This window comes from Pteropus alecto, unplaced genomic scaffold (assembly GCF_000325575.1).
Source record: "Pteropus alecto unplaced genomic scaffold, ASM32557v1 scaffold8, whole genome shotgun sequence".
NCBI lineage: Eukaryota > Metazoa > Chordata > Mammalia > Chiroptera > Pteropodidae > Pteropus > Pteropus alecto.
Genome location: NW_006494609.1, coordinates 4,872,794 through 4,891,467, shown reverse-complemented (window position 1 = coordinate 4,891,467; position 18,674 = coordinate 4,872,794). Strand labels below are relative to the sequence as shown.

The 18,674-nt window shown below is 39.4% G+C and overlaps 1 protein-coding gene across 1 annotated transcript in view; it reads left to right on the top strand.

Annotated features, from left to right (window-relative positions):
* The window catches only part of TMED8 (transmembrane p24 trafficking protein family member 8), a 33,009-nt gene extending 14,665 nt beyond the window's left edge, over positions 1-18,344 (top strand). Inside the window, exons 2-6 of the mRNA XM_006925481.3 lie at positions 3,019-3,100; positions 7,863-7,971; positions 9,633-9,759; positions 9,980-10,285; positions 11,445-18,344. Coding sequence (XP_006925543.1) covers positions 3,019-3,100; positions 7,863-7,971; positions 9,633-9,759; positions 9,980-10,285; positions 11,445-11,662 — 842 coding nt within the window. The 3' untranslated portion in view covers positions 11,663-18,344. The remainder of the gene's footprint in view (positions 1-3,018; positions 3,101-7,862; positions 7,972-9,632; positions 9,760-9,979; positions 10,286-11,444) is intronic.
* The last annotated feature ends 330 nt before the right edge of the window (positions 18,345-18,674 follow it).

Sequence of the window (18,674 nt, the reverse complement as noted above, 5' to 3'; positions counted from 1 at the left end):
AACATATGTATATATATTTGTACTGAGCCATAAAATGAGTAGAAATAACGAATCACTAATGAATAATTAATGAAAAGCTGTATTTTGGAGAATCCTGAGCTAGTGGGTATTATAGTCCAGCTTATCAACTCATGACACTATATTGTCCATGCCCCACACAAAGTTGATGGCTGGGGATAGGGAGAAAACTATATAAATATATAGATGTATATACATATGTATACATATACATATATTCATATGTATGTATATATATAAATATATTCATAAATATATAAATATATTTATGAAAGGATATGCACCAAAATGTTAAGAATGGTTATTTTTGGCTAGTGAGATTGCAGTTGTTTTTTTTTCTTATCTGTATTTTCTGATTTTTTTCTACACTGAATATTGGATTATTTCTATATTAAAGTCTGGAAGGGTAAATGAAAAATGTTTATTTAATTTATTCTATAATGAGCAAAGCATATATTAGTGTAATTTCAAAAAGTTAATTTGAAATAATATGAATATGTAAAGTCCTGCATTTAAGTTAAAAAGTCAACTATTTTCCAAAGATCTGTTTCAAAAATAGAACATACGAGAGACTGGGCTTGGAATAAGTTTATTTTTATAAGCCCTAGAGATCTTGATTGACTTATTTAGGACAACAGGGTAAGTTTTCAGTAAAAAATATTAAGTGCCCTGTAGGATATTGTGTCAAGAAATATTGTGTCCTTATTAAGAGATTATTTCAATGTATTATTCTGCATGGATTAGAACACATCTAAAAAAGTTGTTCATTTTAGCTCCTTACTTTAAGTGGGGCAGAGTGGAACTAAATGAAGCCAGCATGGTCAGAGATCATCTAAGGGATGATTGAGAGAACTGGAGATAGCCTGAGAAGGAACCTGCAGGAAATGTGATACCAGGCTATAAATATTTGAAAGGATATTGTGGGAAGGAGTGATCGAAGAGCAGAATTTATTAGGAAGCAGCTTTTACTTAGGTCAACATAGGGAAGAACTTTCTGTCCTCTGTTTCTCATTGAAAAAGGGACTTTCCCCAGTGTCAGAGACTGGGGAACATTTGACGACTGTTTTAGATTCAGTTCCTGTGTTGACAGATGTAAAGAAAACTTTAGTTCTTCTGTGTTTCTCCTTTACTCTCACACTGCTACCACACTCCACAACTTCTGACACCAGATGTGTGGGGTTTTTTTTACTCACACCAAGCAATTCTACATCCCCAGCAGGGTGTCCTAACAGTTTAACTCAGTTCTTACACTCTCTACCTGCAGATACCAGCAGATACCATAGATTAAGGGCTCAGGCCCACAGACTGCCCCACCGCTCAGATGCCAATCTGAAAGTCATAGGTCCCCAAGGTTACCACAACTTCTGTCAGAATTGGCTACAAATCAGAGGTTCCCATGACCTCCTTCCCCTTAGATTTGATTATTTGTTAGAGCAGTTCCCAGAACTCAGGAAGACTTACTTACATTTACCATTTTATTAAAGGATATGATAAAGGCTACAGATGAACAGTCAGATAAAGAGCTACAGAGGGCGAGGTATGGGAGGATCTGGAGTACAGGAACCACCGTCCCTGTGCAGCTGGCGAGCATCGTCCTCTAAGTGTATGGATGTGTCCACCAACCTGGAAGCTCTCCGAATCCTGTACTTTTGGGATTTTTGTGGAGACTTCATCACATAGGCATGATAGATCTTTAACTCCATTTCCAGCCCCTTTCCCCTTGGTGGGGCTGAATCCCAAGCTTCCAGTCATGGCTTGGTCTTTCTGGTGATCAGCTCCCATCCAGGAGCCCACCAAGGGTCACTTCATTTGTACAAAAGACCCTGCTATCACCCAGGCAATACCTAGAGATTTAGGAACTGTGTGTCAGTAATGAGATCAAAGACCAAATATAGAACAAAAGATGTTCCTAGTGCCCTTATCACTTAGGAAATTACAAAGGTTTTAGGAGTTCTGTACCAGGAACCGTGGGCAGAGATAATACGTATATTTTCTATTATCTCACAAGAGGAAAATTGGGTAGCATAAGCTCTAAATTCTTTCTACCTCTGAGAGTATGAATTGACAAAAAGAAAAATAGATCTCATTCACATACAAAAAAAAGAGACTAGATTAAAGTCAGATCACAAATATTTGCCTGTCATTTTTACTTTTATGTTACTACCAAACTCCGACACTTTCAGGGTCTGAGGTTCTCTTCATTAAGTTGTACTTTGTATTGAGAAATGGACTTTGGGCTCCAGTTTTTAGCTGTTTTAACTAGAGGAGGTTAAACTAGGGGTTGTCAGAATATACATGGAACCATATACTTATCTGAGTGCTCAAGGAAAGGCTAAATGAATAAACCACACAACTAAGAGCACCTAATGGTTACGAGCATGACTGCCTGCGTTTGAATCCTGTCTCTATGCCTTAATTCCTTCACCTGCAAAATGGCAATAATAATACCAGCCATTCAGCTTATTATGAGCTTGGAAACATGGCCTTCATTATGCATTTCACCAAATACTCCTTGAAGGCGCCTAATGGTTATTCGGTAAGTCTTGGTGAATGAGTGAGTGAGTAAATGAATGAAATTACACAAAAATTTTACCTGACCGTGGAAACTGTGATCTGAGCTTACTGAATATAGAGATGGCACTCTATACTTTGCCACTGAATCCAAGTTTGTTTCATCCTACATCTCACTTTGACCTCTATTTTCTGCCTAATTTAATCATCTGCTTTCTGAGAAATAGTGATTCTTAAATTAGGATTAATTCTATGAGGACTTGTTTTAGAAAATGACATTTTAAAAAATAAATGGGTTATAACTGAGAATACTTGGGTGTGATGACTTGAATAATTTAAGTACTAAGCCTCCCAGAGTTTAAAGTTTATGCCCAGAATAATTTTGGAAAGATAAAGTTATTTGAAACTGCCAGATTTTTTTAAAGATACCACAACAATTATGATTATGTTCCCTCTCAGATATTAAATTTTCTTTCCATGATTTTCTAGAGAATGAAGATCTAGAAAACACCGAGGTCACCTCTCCAGTGGCTTCTGCCTGTGATCCAGAGTCCCATTCCTCACCCTACAGGTAGGGAAACAACGCCTTTGGATAAAATTCTTCTAGAGCTTTTATCTTCTGTGATAAGGAGTTGATGAAAGAAGTGGGCAGCAACGTAAAAGGGGAAGACAGGTTGAAGTGAAGGGCACGAATCGTTTCATCATTAATTAATCAACCCTTAAGTGTATTCAGGGACAATGTCTGATCTTTTTTGGGTTATAAAATTTTCTTTTACTCTCAGGGAATAAAATTATAACGAATAATATAGTGTCTTCGTTTATCTTCTCCTGAAGACCAGGTTCAAATTTGAAAATGTTTGAAGTGGAACCCAGGTGGGCTTTCAAGAGAATGTGTTTGGTTTTTATCCATAAAAAATACACACACACACACACACACAGACACACACACACACACATATGCACACTATTGGAGGCAGTTTTTTATTATGTAATTTTCAGATTAAACCATTATGATGACCTTCATTCAGGTTGTCATTCTTAATTTTCCTCTCTGTCCATCTTATCTACCCACCTTCAGTGTGTATAACAGAAAGAGTTGATAGCAAGGTGTATAACAGAAAGCGGAGTTGTACTGAGCCCTAGAATGACTGGAGACATGAAACATTAATGGAATAATTAATTAAAAACTGTATTTTGGAGAACCCTGAGCTAGTGGATATTATAGTCTCACTGATCATTGAATGATACAATGCTATCAAGTAGAATCCGTGCTTTTCATGTCCCACACAAAATTGATGGCTAGGGAATGTCAAAATATTTTAAAAATCTGTTACTTCTTGAGTAGAAGTTCTTACCTTTGTATGTGGAGTAAAACTCTTTTTTCCCAGAATTCAGATGATGGAAGATAATCATTAATACAGATGATGATAATAATATAATAATAACCATACTTTATTGAATGTTTCTCTGTAACAATGTTATAAAATTCTCATTTTTTATTGAATATTTCTATTAGCTCAGTACTATACCAGGTTTTAAAACGTATTATTTCATTTAATCCTCATAATGACCATCATGAAATAAGTGTACCTGTTTTTTTTTTTTTAAGATAAGGAAAATCAAATAGTGCATTCAGTAATTTTCTCAAATTCACACAGCTTTAGGTTTGTTTAACTCTAAAGCTTATTTTCATAAGTAGCAATAACAGGGTTTTGAGTTCTATGCTTAGAGTTACTAGGTTTACTATACATAAAATCCTTTTAGAAGACATAGTCTCCTCAAGGCTTTGTTTGAGACAATCCATATTTTCACCAACTCCCCTGAAGAGAACTTTCTGTCTTCCTACCTCCACCCCTTTTCTGTCGATTTGAAGGATCTTTAGGGGATGGATTTTGGCACAGAAGTGATTTTTCCTCTTAAGAGTAAATACATTTTTTTGAGTGAGGAATATAGAACATGCTTAGGAAAAAAGGACATTTCATTTTAAAGTTTTGTTTCTAAAATCTAGTGTGTGAAGAAAAAAATTCAGCAAGCGTGGTGCCTGAAGTTTAGTGTCTGTGTTTTGTAGATATTAGAAATGGAAACGGCACAACTCTGTCTTCCCTAGTGTATCTGGCTGCTGGCTGGCCAGGCTGGCCCCTCCATTTGGGATGGCCTCAATGCTCCAGTCCAGCACAAACCAGAAGGCTCACAATGGGAGTTTTATGTGGTTTATCAATAGTATCAAATGATTTGCAATTCTTTTCAAAATAACCTTCACTAATTCTTCAGAGCATAAAATGCTAATATGAATATTGAATTTGTGTAACTGTTGCGTGTCCTGTCTGAAATATCTTTTTTTAACAAGCCAAACCGTATTCATGCAAAGTAGCATGCACAAAGACAAAAAAGAAACTAAATTTTAGATGCCATATACAGTAAGATCAGGCTAATGGTCAGATTAACTATTATAGTCTCACATTCCAAATCATCTTCTTTTGTTCCCAAGGAAAAATTAATTTATTCATTTAACAAGTGTTTATTGGGTGTCTACTATTTATTCATTAAATAGATATTTGTTCAGAGCCTGCTCTGTTCCTGACACTGTTCTAGGCACTGAAAATACCACAAATAAACAAGCAATTTAAGTTCCTCTTCTCATAGAGCTTACATTCTAGTGAGGGAAGCAGACAGAAAGCAAGTATACATCTAAGTTGCCATCAACTATAAGATGAACTGCTATTTTATGTACCACCAAGAAAGGAAAACGTGCCTCCGAAGATAGAAAGTCTAATAAGAGACCCCCACATGGAGCTGGGCCACCAAAAGCCTACAGCTTCAGTGAAAAGATAAACAAGGAAAAGAATCCCTCTACCCGGTGAAGGACAGCAAGGAAACTTGAAATGTCTCAACCTTGGTACTGTGCAGGGGATACTCCCCTGAGAATATGAACCACAAGTTTTCAGTCACCAGTTTGTTGTCTAAATTTACTCTGCAAATGTGGTTGGTCTAAACAAAACCCTTAAACAGGACTTCAAGTCGACTCAGTTGGTGGCACTTCTGAGCACTGGCAGAAACAAATGCAAATCTGTGGAAAGACTCGATGTGAGTCCTGGCCCGCGGCAGTTTTAAGACACCACCAATTTTAGGACATCCCATATTTCAGTTGTATTAAAATCTGAAAACAAGTATGCATCTTGCAATCAACAAAATACCATACATAGTATGTCAGGCAGTAATGAGTACAGTGAAGGAAAATGAAACAGGGTAAGGGTGTAAAGAGTGATGGGGCCAAGTTGGGGAGAGCCATTTTATATGTGGATATCTGGGAAGCCTCCCGAAAGTCATGGCTGAGCAGGAACTTGAAGGAAAGGAAGCTATGAGGTAGCTAGGGGAAGATGATTCTAGGCAGAAGTGACAGCAAGTGCAAAAACCTTTAAGTAAGAGAGTGCTTGAACTGTTTGAGGACTCTCGAGAGATTCAGAGGCCCTTGTGACTGGAGTGGACTGGGCAAGGCGAGATGAGGTCATTCTAGGAGAGATGGAGTCAGAGTGCAAAGAGCCTGAGGGTTCCCTGTGACGGGCTTGGCTGTCGATACTGGGCAAACAGAGCGAGTAAGACCCAGTTCTTGCCTTCAAGCTCGCCTAATAGTTAGACAGATAATAATAAATAATAATACATAAATAAAAGTGGACCATAATTTCTGAGTTTAAGAGGATAAAATCGACTCATAGCCTAGGCCAATTTATAATTTACACAGGATTACTCAAGCAAACCTATAAAATCCACATATCCACAGCTCTGATTTTCATAGCAGCTACCTCTTGTTTGTTCTGAGGTAGGTTAGAGTGACTTGGATCTTCCAAAAGATGGCTCTGTTTTATCTGAAGAAGAGATAATTTATAAAGTAGGAGTGATTTTAAAAAAAATTTATATTAAAAGAAAGAAAGAAATAATGAGTACAGTGAAGGAAAATGAAATTTTCCTTCAAACTCAAAATGAGCCCTCCGTTTCCCTGTGTGGTGTATAGTGCTGTGTCCCAGTCATTTACTCAGCATTTCTCAGGAAACAATGCCTGAGAGCAGCAGTTCTCAAACCTTTACACTCTCAAAAATTATGGAGGACCCCAAAGAACTTTTATTTATGTGCGTTATATCTATCAATGTTTACTATATTAGAAATTAAAACCAAAAAATTTTTAAAAATTGTTATTGATTCATTTGAAAAGAACAATAACAAACTCATTACATGTTAACATAAACAACATGTTTTTAATGAAAAACTTTTCCAAAGCAAAAATAATTTAGCGAGAAGAGAGATGTAAATCTTTTTAATGTCTGCCTTAACAGAAGACAGTTGGATACTCAGATCTGCTTCTGCATTCGTTCTGTTGAGATATCACATGTCATGTAGTCTCTGGAAAACTCCACTGTATACTCTTGAGAAGATGAAATTTAAAAAGGCAAATCATATTTTAGAATTATTATGAAAAGTTTTGACTTCACAGACTCCCCTGAAAGAGTATTAAGGACCCCAGGGGTCCCAGATGATACTTTCATAACAGCTGCTCTAAAGAATCCATGCCACTTTTTGTTGACAACAGATTCCCAAGAGGCTTGGAGTATTGTGCTACAGCCCTGGCACTTAACTCACTTTCTAGTCTCTCTAGAAGCCAGGGGAAATGGAAGAGAGCATAAATTATTCTCTTGCTTCTTTAAAATTAACTATTCAAATAGTTGTGTTTTAAGTTATTGGGATAGTGGATGAATATGCTTAAAAAAAGAAAGAAAGTGATTACTTTATTTTATTACTCAGTGAGTTGGGTATGATATGGATGCCAGTGGTAGGGTTGTAAAAGGCAAGGCATGAAATGGAAATGCTGAAAGCCAGCTCCTGGGATAACTGTGGAGAGGGATTGCCTTGCTGATGAGGTGGCACTTCTTTGGTTTTGCTGATAAAGTTTTGACTTAGGTGAGGCATCTTCCTTTTGCTTCTAACCAGTGGCTTTATGTGTAGAACAGAACTGGGAATCTAATTCTTATTTTGTTTAAATTCTTTGTGGAGCAAATGGCACCAGTCCTAGACTGAGGAATAAAACCAGACTTGCAGTCTGTCTCAGATGACTGAGTTGTGTGTTTACTGTGGTTCTGGGAGCCTGGGATGTGGCTTCAGCAGTCTGTGGGCCCTCACACACTGTCACCAGTTCAGCCCTGGGCAGTGGTCTGCTAAAGTGACAGTAGAGATTGTGGTGGGGGGTGTGTGTCCTTTGAAGGTTGTTTTCTTTCTGAGTTTCCCTGGGGCTGTCGTGCCTTTTATCAGAGTCTTTGAATTGACATGCTCTCTTCCTCTGAGAGGCCGCAGATGGTGTCTCCAGTGAGTGAGGATGCCACAGAAGACCTGCAGAAAACCCCCGGTGCCCTGGTGGCTCAGGCCTTGGTGGAACAGGAATTGCTACATGCAGAGGTAGGGAGCACATTCTTGCTCTCTCTTTGAAAAGCAGGAGTTTATGGTACCAGAACTTCCATACGTATGGATGGGTTGGATTTAGAAAGCGCTATAAGGGTGGCTCACAGAATTCTCTTTGCTCTCTTTAGGGCATCTGATTTTTAATTATTTGGAGAATGACCATATGTAACTCCCACATGGCCTATCACTGTACTAGCACCCAGTAGGCACCTATTCCAGAAATGAAGTGTTAGAATGAATGTTTATGTGTTCTCAATGTGAAGAACCTTAAACCATTGAACTGTGTTTTAGTCTCACTTTTCTGGTGGTAGATGTACTCAGTATTTATGGTAAAGATTCCGTAGAAGTAATATTGATAGTGGTGGTCTCCCTGCCGTGGAAGAATGGTTGTATCATTATTAACATATATGTTATAATAACAAATGACATTAGTGTCAAGGAAGATAATGCTAAACATTATAATTATATTTGTATAATACTTTATAATTTACAAAACATTTTATCCACAATACTTTATTGATTCTTGAGAACAATCCTGTGAGGTAAGTACCATTATGTCTCCATTTTACAGATGAGGAAACTGAGGCCGAAAGATGTTAGTGACTTTACTAAGGCTATCCAACTAATAAGTTGCAAACTAAATCCTTTGTTTAGTCTTATGGAAAAGGAAGAACTATTCAATCAAGTTAGGCAAATGGAGTTAAGAACCAAAAGATTTATTCTCCAGAAATAGATAATTATGAGAATATAGTCTGGGAGGATTATAAATTTATGTATTTATTGCAAACAAAATTCTCCTCTCTTAACTGGACCACTGTCTCACTGATGTGCTCTCCCATGTTGGCAGTAGATATATAGTTCTTCTCGAGTTGCCTGCCAGTTACTTGGAGAAGGAGTAGGAAATTAAGGCATAATAGCATGAAACAGAGGAATACTAATCTGAGTGATTTGAAGTGAAACCCACTAGGGAGACATTGAAGCCTCCTGCTATGGGTTAGCAAGGGCTTTGAGTATCAAGTGACGTTTGTACTCTGCCATGCAGGTTAGATGTCTGGCAGCAAATACGCTGTTTAAATGCAAACTCTGGGGACGGTCTAAGGGGAAATTGTAATTATTTATAGATCACTGAGAGAGACAGAGACAACAAATTGGATTCTCTCTTCAGTGCTTTGGTGAATTGACTGACAGTGATCTGGAAGTAACCTTTGAATGGGAACTGTAGCAGGAAAATTGTGTGGTAGAGTGAGAGTTGAGCTAAATCCGGGGTGCAAGAGCTGTCATGAGCAGAGCCACAGGGAGGTACTGTGCAGGCCGGGGCAAGACCAACGCATGGCCCAGAAGTGCTATTGATACAAAAGTCAGTAGCAAGTTCTGAGGAATTTTGTGGACAAGGATTTTATAAAAGAAAAGTTGCAAAAGTTAGATGAGAACAAGAAAGAATCTTTAAACTAGGGGACATTTTGGTGGCACTTAAAAAAAGTTAGTAGAATTTATTAGCAACCTGGACATGGAGAAAAGAGAAGGGATGTTGACTAGCACACTAGGCTCAGAGTCGGGAAAGCTGCGGTGATAGGCAGCGGGGCAGCCTTCATTTGAAAAAAAGGCTAATTGGAATCTGCAACTCTAATATATCGTCTAACCAGAATTCTGTTGTACAGATGGCCAAGCACCAAGTTCCACAGTGGCCTGGGGACATCATTATGATCCAGTCTGAGCACACAGGAGCTGTAGATATTCTTTCAGCTGATTTGGAATCTGCAGACCTTCTGGGGGACCACAGGAAAGGTGAGCCCTGTGGGAGTGTGGAGGGTGGATTTTCTGTTCCTAATGGGTACTTAAAGAAAGGCAGGCTGACAGATGGAAGGAAAGATAGAAAGTGACTTGTGAAAGGAAGTCAAAGAATTCAGTAGAAAGAATGTTGACTGTGACAACTGCTCTGAGCAAAATGCCAAGTATGGCAGCATTTCCTCTGGGTTTCTGAGTGGCAAGCTACCTGTTCTTTCAGTGTCCCCACCTCTGATGGCTCCTCCATGCATCTGGACCTTTGCCAAGATGAAGGAATTCAAAAGCAAGCTGGGCAAAGAGAAGAACAGCCGTCTGGTGGTGAAGCGGGGTGAGGTAGTGACCATCCGGGTACCTACCCATCCAGAGGGGAAGCGTGTCTGCTGGGAGTTTGCAACCGACGACTATGACATTGGCTTTGGAGTTTATTTTGACTGGACCCCTGTAACCAGCACTGACATAACTGTGCAGGTCAGTGATTCCAGTGAGGATGAGGATGAAGACGAGGAAGAGGAGGAGGAGATTGAAGGTAAATTTAATTTTAATATAATTTGCAGTTTCCTTTCCTGGTTCAACCCAATATCTAGTGACCACTTCCTGTGTTGTACTAGTCCGGCTCTTCCTTGGAATGCAAGTAAGGAATCCGTTTCAGCCCTGCAAGCTGAGTTGAGTGATGTAGGCCAGAATCAGACCCTCGAAGAACATTCTGGTAGGATTAGTACCGATGTCTTAGTGGAAAGCTTCTTTTCCTTTTTGTCAGTATTTGCTGTTTCCCCAACATCTCCTTGGGAACAGAGACAGTGTTTTTCAGATCATATATAAACCTGAGGTTATTTTACATTTTTCTCTTAATTTTGGGACATTTACATTTATTCTTAGCCTGGAACCAAACTGAGTGATTACAGTTTCCTAAAGTACCCATTCTCTACCCCCTCCAAAGGGTCACAGCTGCCTGGCTACTCTTTACTTCTCATGCCTGGAGCATTTTTAAAAGTAGTCTCTGCTTGTTCCTGTTGTTACTTGGAATACCTTCTCCGGATGGCCCTGAGGCACTTTTTATCCCTTTGGTAATATAAGAGCATGTCCTAAGCATTAATTTTATTCCTTAGTTTTCCTATATCATAAAATCCCTTAACTTGCTTCTTCATGTAAAAGCAAGTCTGAAGGGAAACCTTCAGGTATTAAGGGAGGAGGAGAACCTCATGTCTTATTGCTGTTCTTTAGGAGGCCGAGTAGGAGTTCTAGGTCATTCTAGATGGCATGTTTGTCTACATTTCATACCTCCATTGGCTAGTTCTTTCCTCTGTTGAATGAAGGAATGTTGGAATCTTCCCTTCTAATATAATTTTCTCCCTTTTGGAAATGTCCAGACATTTCTGGAGCTAGGTAGGGCTCCATAAGGCTAAATTCTTCTTTCTCGGTAGAGACATTATTGGCATTTGGGGTGGGATGTTTCTTTAATGAGCAGTTACTATCCTGATGTTTATCACCCCTGGATCCTTGGATCACCAGCTAGTTGCTGTGATGGCCAAAAAGGCCACCAGGCATTTCCACATTCCTGTAGGAGGACAATAGCATCCGCCCTGGGTGAAAGCCACTAGGTCACCTGGTCCATTCTCTTACCTTCAGGTAGGACTTATTCAGTCTCTGAAGTCATATCCAAACACTCTGCCATTTTGCTCCTGCAGACCCTGTCCCAGTTGGAGATGTGGAGAGAGGCTCCAGGAGCTCACTGCGGGGTCGCTATGGGGAGGTCATGCCTGTGTACCGGCGAGACAGCCACCGAGATGTGCAGGCTGGCAGCCACGACTACCCCGGGGAGGGCATCTACCTGCTCAAGTTTGACAACTCCTACTCCCTGCTACGCAACAAGACTCTCTACTTCCACATCTACTACACTAGCTGAAGGCCCATGGGGACGGGGCAGGCGGGTGCTCACTGGCTAGAGCAGGCTGCCAGCTGGTGCTTCTTGTTTCCGGTAGGCAAGAGCTCGAAGTTGGGCGTGAGGCACCTGGCCCTCACGCCCTGCCTGGCGTGCCTGACTGGTGACCCTGTGTAGCTTTTCCGCCTTCTTGGCTTCTGCAGATGGTGGTATAGTGCCCCTGTTCTGTGGTTCCTGACTCACACTCTTCTTGCTTCAGACTCCAGCAAAATCACTCTGCGAAGGTGCCTATCAGGCAACAGCCTAAAAGGAAGTTGAGTGTTGTCTTTTAAAAAGAGGTTTGTCTTGGTACAAGGTATATTTTTGCAATTGCTGCTCTCTCCTTGCCCAGGGCCTTTATTGCAGATGTGTTTGGTGATACCCACTCTCTTTTTGAAGTGCTAGAAGAGGGAAAAGCACTTGTTTATGAAGGAACCTAATCTCTTGGATGGAGAAAGCTCTGTCCAGCCTCTCACCACTGCCATATTCCCACCTGCTGGTTCTTTGTGGTCTCTAGCACAGGCTGGGAGCCTTCACTGCCTCTGAGGGGTGTTATTAGTCCTGATGGTTCACCTCTGCCTTTTTGCCTCCTCTTTCCCCATTCTTAAGCCTATGTTGTTGCCGTTACAGCAAGAACTCCCATACAATCTAAAGTGATGATCAGTGTAACTAGGATCTAAGGGGAGTTAAAACTGCCTCTTCCTGTTTCAAGAGGTAGTGTCCCTTACCAAGGGCGCTGGTGGTTGAAGGAGAAACGGTGGCAGTTAAGTACTGGACTGATCTCAGAACTCACATCTTGAAAGTCATGTGTTACTAAATTATTATTTTTTGCATATTAAAAGAAGAAGGGGTATAATCTAAGAGAGAAGGTTAAAAAAAAAACAAAAAACCCAGATTTCCTACCACTTTTTTTTTCTTTAGAGTTTGAGTGTTATTTAGAAATTTTGCTTTGGAACCAATCAGACTTCCAAAGTTTCTGGATTTAGGTTTCTTGTGTTGAGGGCTTAAAGCTTTTGGTGTTCAGAGTCTCTGAGGAAAGGTGATAATGAGCTTCACTGTTGCCGCTGATTGGATTTATTCTTTACCGGGCCAGAGCTTGCATTTCCTTGGTGACCGCCTTTCCTCTCTATAACTCTGAGGCCCAGGAGTGCCGAAGGGTGCTGCAGCCGGTGGTCACCAGAGGGGCAGGGTGGCAAGGCTTCAGGCAGAGAAGGAGGCAGAGAAGGGTCCATTGAGGTTGTCGGTACCTCCTTGTTTCTAATTCCTTGTGTCAAGTCTGTTACTGCCTTAGAATTTTGAAGAATGATTAGATTTATTTATTACTTTATTTATTTTTTTTTTTTAGTACATTTCAATTTGCCTTTGACCATCTGTTTCTCAGAAGGCTTCCATCTGCTCTGAGCCATTGAGGCCACCTCTTCTGTAGAGTTAAAGATAGAATCATTTAGGAGATTTTAGGAGAAGTTGAGAAGTGGACATGTTCTCTTCCTGCAGGCCAGTCCTGTGATGCTTTAGAAGGAATCTGCCCCTTCTGGAGTGGATGACACTGACATACCCTGGCGTTTCCTGTGAGGAGCTCTAGGTTGTGAGGGAGTCATATGCCCAGGATTGAGTACAGAGGACTCGACTCTCCACTGAAGGATATCCTGTGATTCCAGGTTGTCAAAGTCCTTTGCCTGCTCTGAGGCGTCACTTTCTTCACAGTATTTCCTCTGGCTCATTCCAGGCCTCCCCTGTGTACAGGAACAGGAACTAGAAGGACCGGGCTTCTCACGATAGGTCTGTTGTAGCATCTGTGTCACACGTAAAGGGTGATACAGACTGCACCTTCTGGTTTCCTGGGAGCAAAGCCCAAAGTAGAGTAAGATGTGGACTGCCATAGCATTGATGTTCTCAGAGCGGCATCATACCTCCATTATTTTATATTTTGTAGAGATTACACTGGCCAAAATTTATATACCTTGTAAGAAATTAGAAATTATTTTAGTGACTGTCTAATTGGGCGGTGAAAGGCAAACTTGCTGTGCGTCATCTCATCAAATAGCTGAGTGACCACTCATATCACTGAAGTCGAATCATACCTTTGCTAATACAATCTTTATAAAATAATTTTATACCAAGCTGTTCTCCAGTCAGCTAAAGCTTTGCTTATTTTTCCTGTTTATTATTAACTTCTGACTTTCTCTTGAAATGGAGCTGCCAGGCCATAGCAAGCTCCCTGGGTAATACTTATTGTTTATTTTTGCTGTGAGAGTCTCTGTACTTATTTTCTTTGGAATTCTTGTTCTCTTGCATCAGGGAAGCCCGAGGGAATTGTTCCCATTGCTTGTGTGTGCCTCTTATTGTCTGGTCACTTTGAAGTCCTGGACATTGTTACATTTCAGTCAGGGTTTCTTTGTTCCATTTGCACAAAATTGCTGAGAAGATATTTTCACTGTCTAATTAATTCACCATCTCATATTAAATTTCCGAAATTATTGAACTTTAAAGACAAAATATTATTTACTGAGGCACAGGTAATTACTGAGAATTTCATAACCCAGCAAATCCTAAGAGGTAGTTATTTCCTTAGTCTCCCCACATCCAAGTTTATAGAACCAAATGATGAAATGAAAATCATTTGTTTTCACCCTCACCCTGTTCTCTGGAGCACAAATAAACATTAACAAACAATCAAAAGAAAGTGTTTCATCTTAGGAGGGAGACTGGGATTCTTTACACAGAGTGGCTGAGTTCTTAAATTTCTTCAGTTTGTTTATTTTTGCTACTTTGTTGAGAGATGGGGCTTTTAGAAAGGAAGACATGTTTAAAGGGTTAATTTTTTTCCAATATTTTACCATGAAAAATTTCCAGCAAACAGAAAACTTAAATATATAGTAAACACATTTAACTATACCACCACATAGAGTTTAAAGTTACAAGATACTAATTTTTAAACAAAGATGATTCTACCATTCTGTTCCTTTTGACAAGTGTCCACTTAGAGTATGTTCCCTGCACAGGCATCAGTTTAGAGACCTCCTGGATTTTTGCAGACTTGTTTCATTCAACATGGGTTACCTGGAAGGTGGTCCTCGTAAGTATTTCTTGGCTTCCATCTTTCAAACTCCTGCTGTATTTCCCCTCTCCCTCAGGCCATAATTTCTGCTGTTTTCTTCTGTAATGGGACTGTTGGAGTGAGGGTAACTATAAAGTCCTCTGAAAGGACTTTAATCTCTTTGCTTTATGAGACATCCTCAGGACTCTGGATTAAAACTCAATCCTCACATAATATGCAGCTTTATAATGGAAATAGGTAGCAATTCGAAATGAGGCCATTTTTAGTTATTTTCTTAATTGAGTCATGCACTTTAAAAATGTTTGAATCTATAGGAAAGAAAATCTTGTACTTTTATAAAGTATATATTGTCCCTTATATATGTAGAAGAGTTAAATATGAATGCTCACTGTCTTATATTTATCAGTGGGATTAGATATTATTGTAAAATTTATTATTTATAGGAAGTATCTGAGTTTACATGTTTTTGATGAGTCCTACCCAGTCCATTGTTGAATTAGATGAAACCCAAACGCCAAAGTCTGTATTTTTGTATTTAAAGACCACTTTTCTGCAAAAGAATGCCTTTTAACTCAAAAGTTTGTGGTTCTAAGGTAGAGAGTTGAGTAACCCTAATATGTACTGTTGTTTTAGAGGAAGGGGCATGAATGTTACTGTTCTGTGCAGCTTGAGAACTGCCTTTTTAAATTAATAGTAAGGAATGAAAACAGTAAATTGAGGTGAAGGTAGAAAAACTATCCTGGAGTTTTGCTCATATCCCAATTTTGTTTAGTTCTTTAGTTTCCGCTTCATTAGTTGGAATTGTTCTGGCTCTCCTTCTGCTTGTTGGAGAAATCCCAAACCCACTTTGCCACCTTTTCCAACACAATCGACTTTAGAAGTGTTTTTAAGTAGGTCTCCTCTGCTAAGCGTAATCCTGACCTGAAGATTGATTTCATCTCTATAGTCTCTGGGATTTAGGAGCCCAGCACCATGAAAAAAAGATGGTGGGTTTGGAAGAGGCTAGGCAGAGTTCCGGTTGTGTCACTGCAGCCTCAATTTGGTTTTGACTATGGTCAAGAAAGGGATGAAAAAGGTTAATTTTGATCAACATCATAGAAGAGTCTCAAGCCACAAAGGTGTGTTTGTGAACAAGCTGTGACCCTGTAGGCTGACCGTCCTGCGAGGTATTGGAATCACCACCATCTTTAATCCTGGTGGGATGGCCATATACGCAGCAGTAAAGAGAACAAAGCACACACACAGTTTGTTCTCCTTGTTAGAGCTTCCAGTTAGACTTTCTCTTGAATGTAAGGTCCACATCCAACTTTTTAGCTAGTTTCTATCTGGCCAAAAGTGTAGAACTCATGAATCTGCTAGAAAAGGGAAGAGCATCATCCCTATTGCATCTCAGTGGCTGAAAAAGAGTTGGAAAGTGAGTTTCTGTCTGAAGGAAGGTAATTTCATTTTTGTTGTCGTGAGTGGTAGCTTGTTAAGGGATTCATGTTCTTTAGCGAGCAAGTCATTATATTCATTGTGTTTGTGCTCAGGGAGCCATGATGCATAATTCTTTAGGGAGTAAGTAGGGACTGGGTGTCTAAAACCAATCACGAGCCTGGTGCTTTCCAGCAATCTAGGATGTGGTGAGTATCCTCATGGCCAAAGTTCCAGTCTTCACGCATGTGGGATCCTTATCCCTAGGCTCTCATTTCCATGTAGCTGAGAGACAAAGAGAGGCACTAGCTCCCCGTGTTCCTCTCTGATGTCTTGATCATTTCTGGTATTGTTCAGCACTGGCAGCATGGTTCCTGGTGGCCTGTTTTCTGGGCATGGGGGAAGGCCCTCAGGGAAGAACTGCTTTGGTTCTGTCGGTACCTGAATATGGTCAGCATTACTCTTTTGCCCTGTCTAACCAGTCCAGCACCTATGGACACTCCTTTGACATCTACCCACTTATTCAGGTAATGAGGTTAGGGTAGGATTTGGGACTCAAAGAGTGAGAGAAACTTTGCTAAGTATTGTAAAGCCAGATTTCAGAAGTCAGTGCTTTCTCTAGAATGTTGCATTGTCCCTGCCTGAACCAAAAAGGCCAGACAAAGCTCCTCCTGTTTGAATCTCTTGTTACCAAGCTAAGAAAACCTAATTACTTGCCTAAGCCTTGATAGCAGGGTTTATTTACAAATAGTCATTCCCTCAAACGTTAAGTCCAAAGGCAAGACTCTGGCTTTGCAATTATTTGTAGTCCTGGTGCTTGTTTGAACTCATGATTTCTATTATATATATTTTAATTTCTTTTAGGCCCCAGGCATGTGGACCAGAGTTAATTTCATGTCTCTTCTTCACTCTAAGAGATGAGGAAAGGGTACTCCAGAAATCTAGAGATACATTTTAATTAAATTCTATAGTTTTCGGTCACTTTAAGCAGGTAGTTTTGGCTTATCTAGGGATAAAATAATATATGTGAAATGATTTCCAGGGAACAAGTATATTTCCTTAAAGTTCTGTTATAAGGCCATGAACAATTCTAAAGTTTTGGTTTAAAATATTATAGTACATAGGATTGCAGAAGAGCTCTTTACCGGCAGTCAGTTTAGGGAGCTCTCTTCCTGCACTCTCATCCTCACTGAGGTTTGAAATGCCTTATCTGTGATGTCCCATTGGATTGGTTGTTATTGTTGACTTTTAGGTTCAGGCAAGAATCATCTGGAAAACATTATCTTAATTCTTTCTCTCATGTCCTAAACAGTACATTAAACTAAGAAATTCCGTATTAAAAACTCCACTAATATCCCTTTCTGAGATAATTGTCCCATAAATTCCTTTTGTTTGTTTAATCAGGTTGGATTATTTCCATTTAGCCATGTTCAAGAGCAAGTAAAGTCTAGAGAAATCAACCCTGTAACCATGACTCTGGTGTACTCATTTTCCCTTAATAATGGGAAGTGTTTTGAAATTCCCAGAAGAAAGCTGCTTTGTAATCAAAGTGATGGGTTATAAGAAAACCAGACTTAGGGTAAGAGTCATTGGAATAGAGGGAGGTGCTTGAAGATTTCCTAAACTACTTTATGCCATTTAGCTTATTTCTGAAAGGCCTGCTTTGGTGCTATGGACTGAGATCTATCAATCGATTGAAAGATGGTCAAGCTTTCTTGGTAAATAGTTAAGCAATTCGCAACCAACCACAAAGGCATTCTTTCCTTATTCTATATCATGCACCGAAACTGACATTACAAAAAGGGATCTGGAAGGGAAACAGTGTCACAGTCTTTTCTTTAAAATACAAAAGTATCCCAACCAGTCATTGATGGCAGTCAACTTTTTTACATGTCCCCTCTCATGAGAAATACTGTCAACATCTCCTATGATTTGTAAGTTAAGAGCTCTGTACCAAATTGTTATTTAATCATGTCCTGCTGAGTGGTTTTTCTTTTAAAATACTATATTTTACCACCCTTTGGTATTGAACGTGTTGCTGTGATACACAGATGATCCCGAGCTATGGTTCTTTAAATAGCTCAGATCTTGTGTTTTTATATTATGTAATAGTTTTGTGATGCTTTTGTGCATTCTTTGTTTTTTCTTCCGAGTTTGAATATGTCATAAATAAACTTTTTCACTATGCACCTGAAATGTTTGAGTTATATCTTAGTGAACCTGATTTATATTAAAAATTTTTTATTCATCTATCCTCTCCATTATAAAAGTATTCTGTAAATCTATATAAATTATAATCTGTCGAGATTATACAAATTAAGAAAAATTAACAATTAAGAAGATATGGAGAATGAGGTTAATGATAGATCTGTCATCTGCATTTAAATTCACAGCAGACTATAATGAACTGGGAGCTGGGTTTAGTCCAAGAGCAAAAAATTGGGTTTAGAGTGATGATTACTAAATAGAACATTGTTGAGTTTTGTCACTCTTTGGTCCCCAGTGATGTTCATTTTCCAATTAATT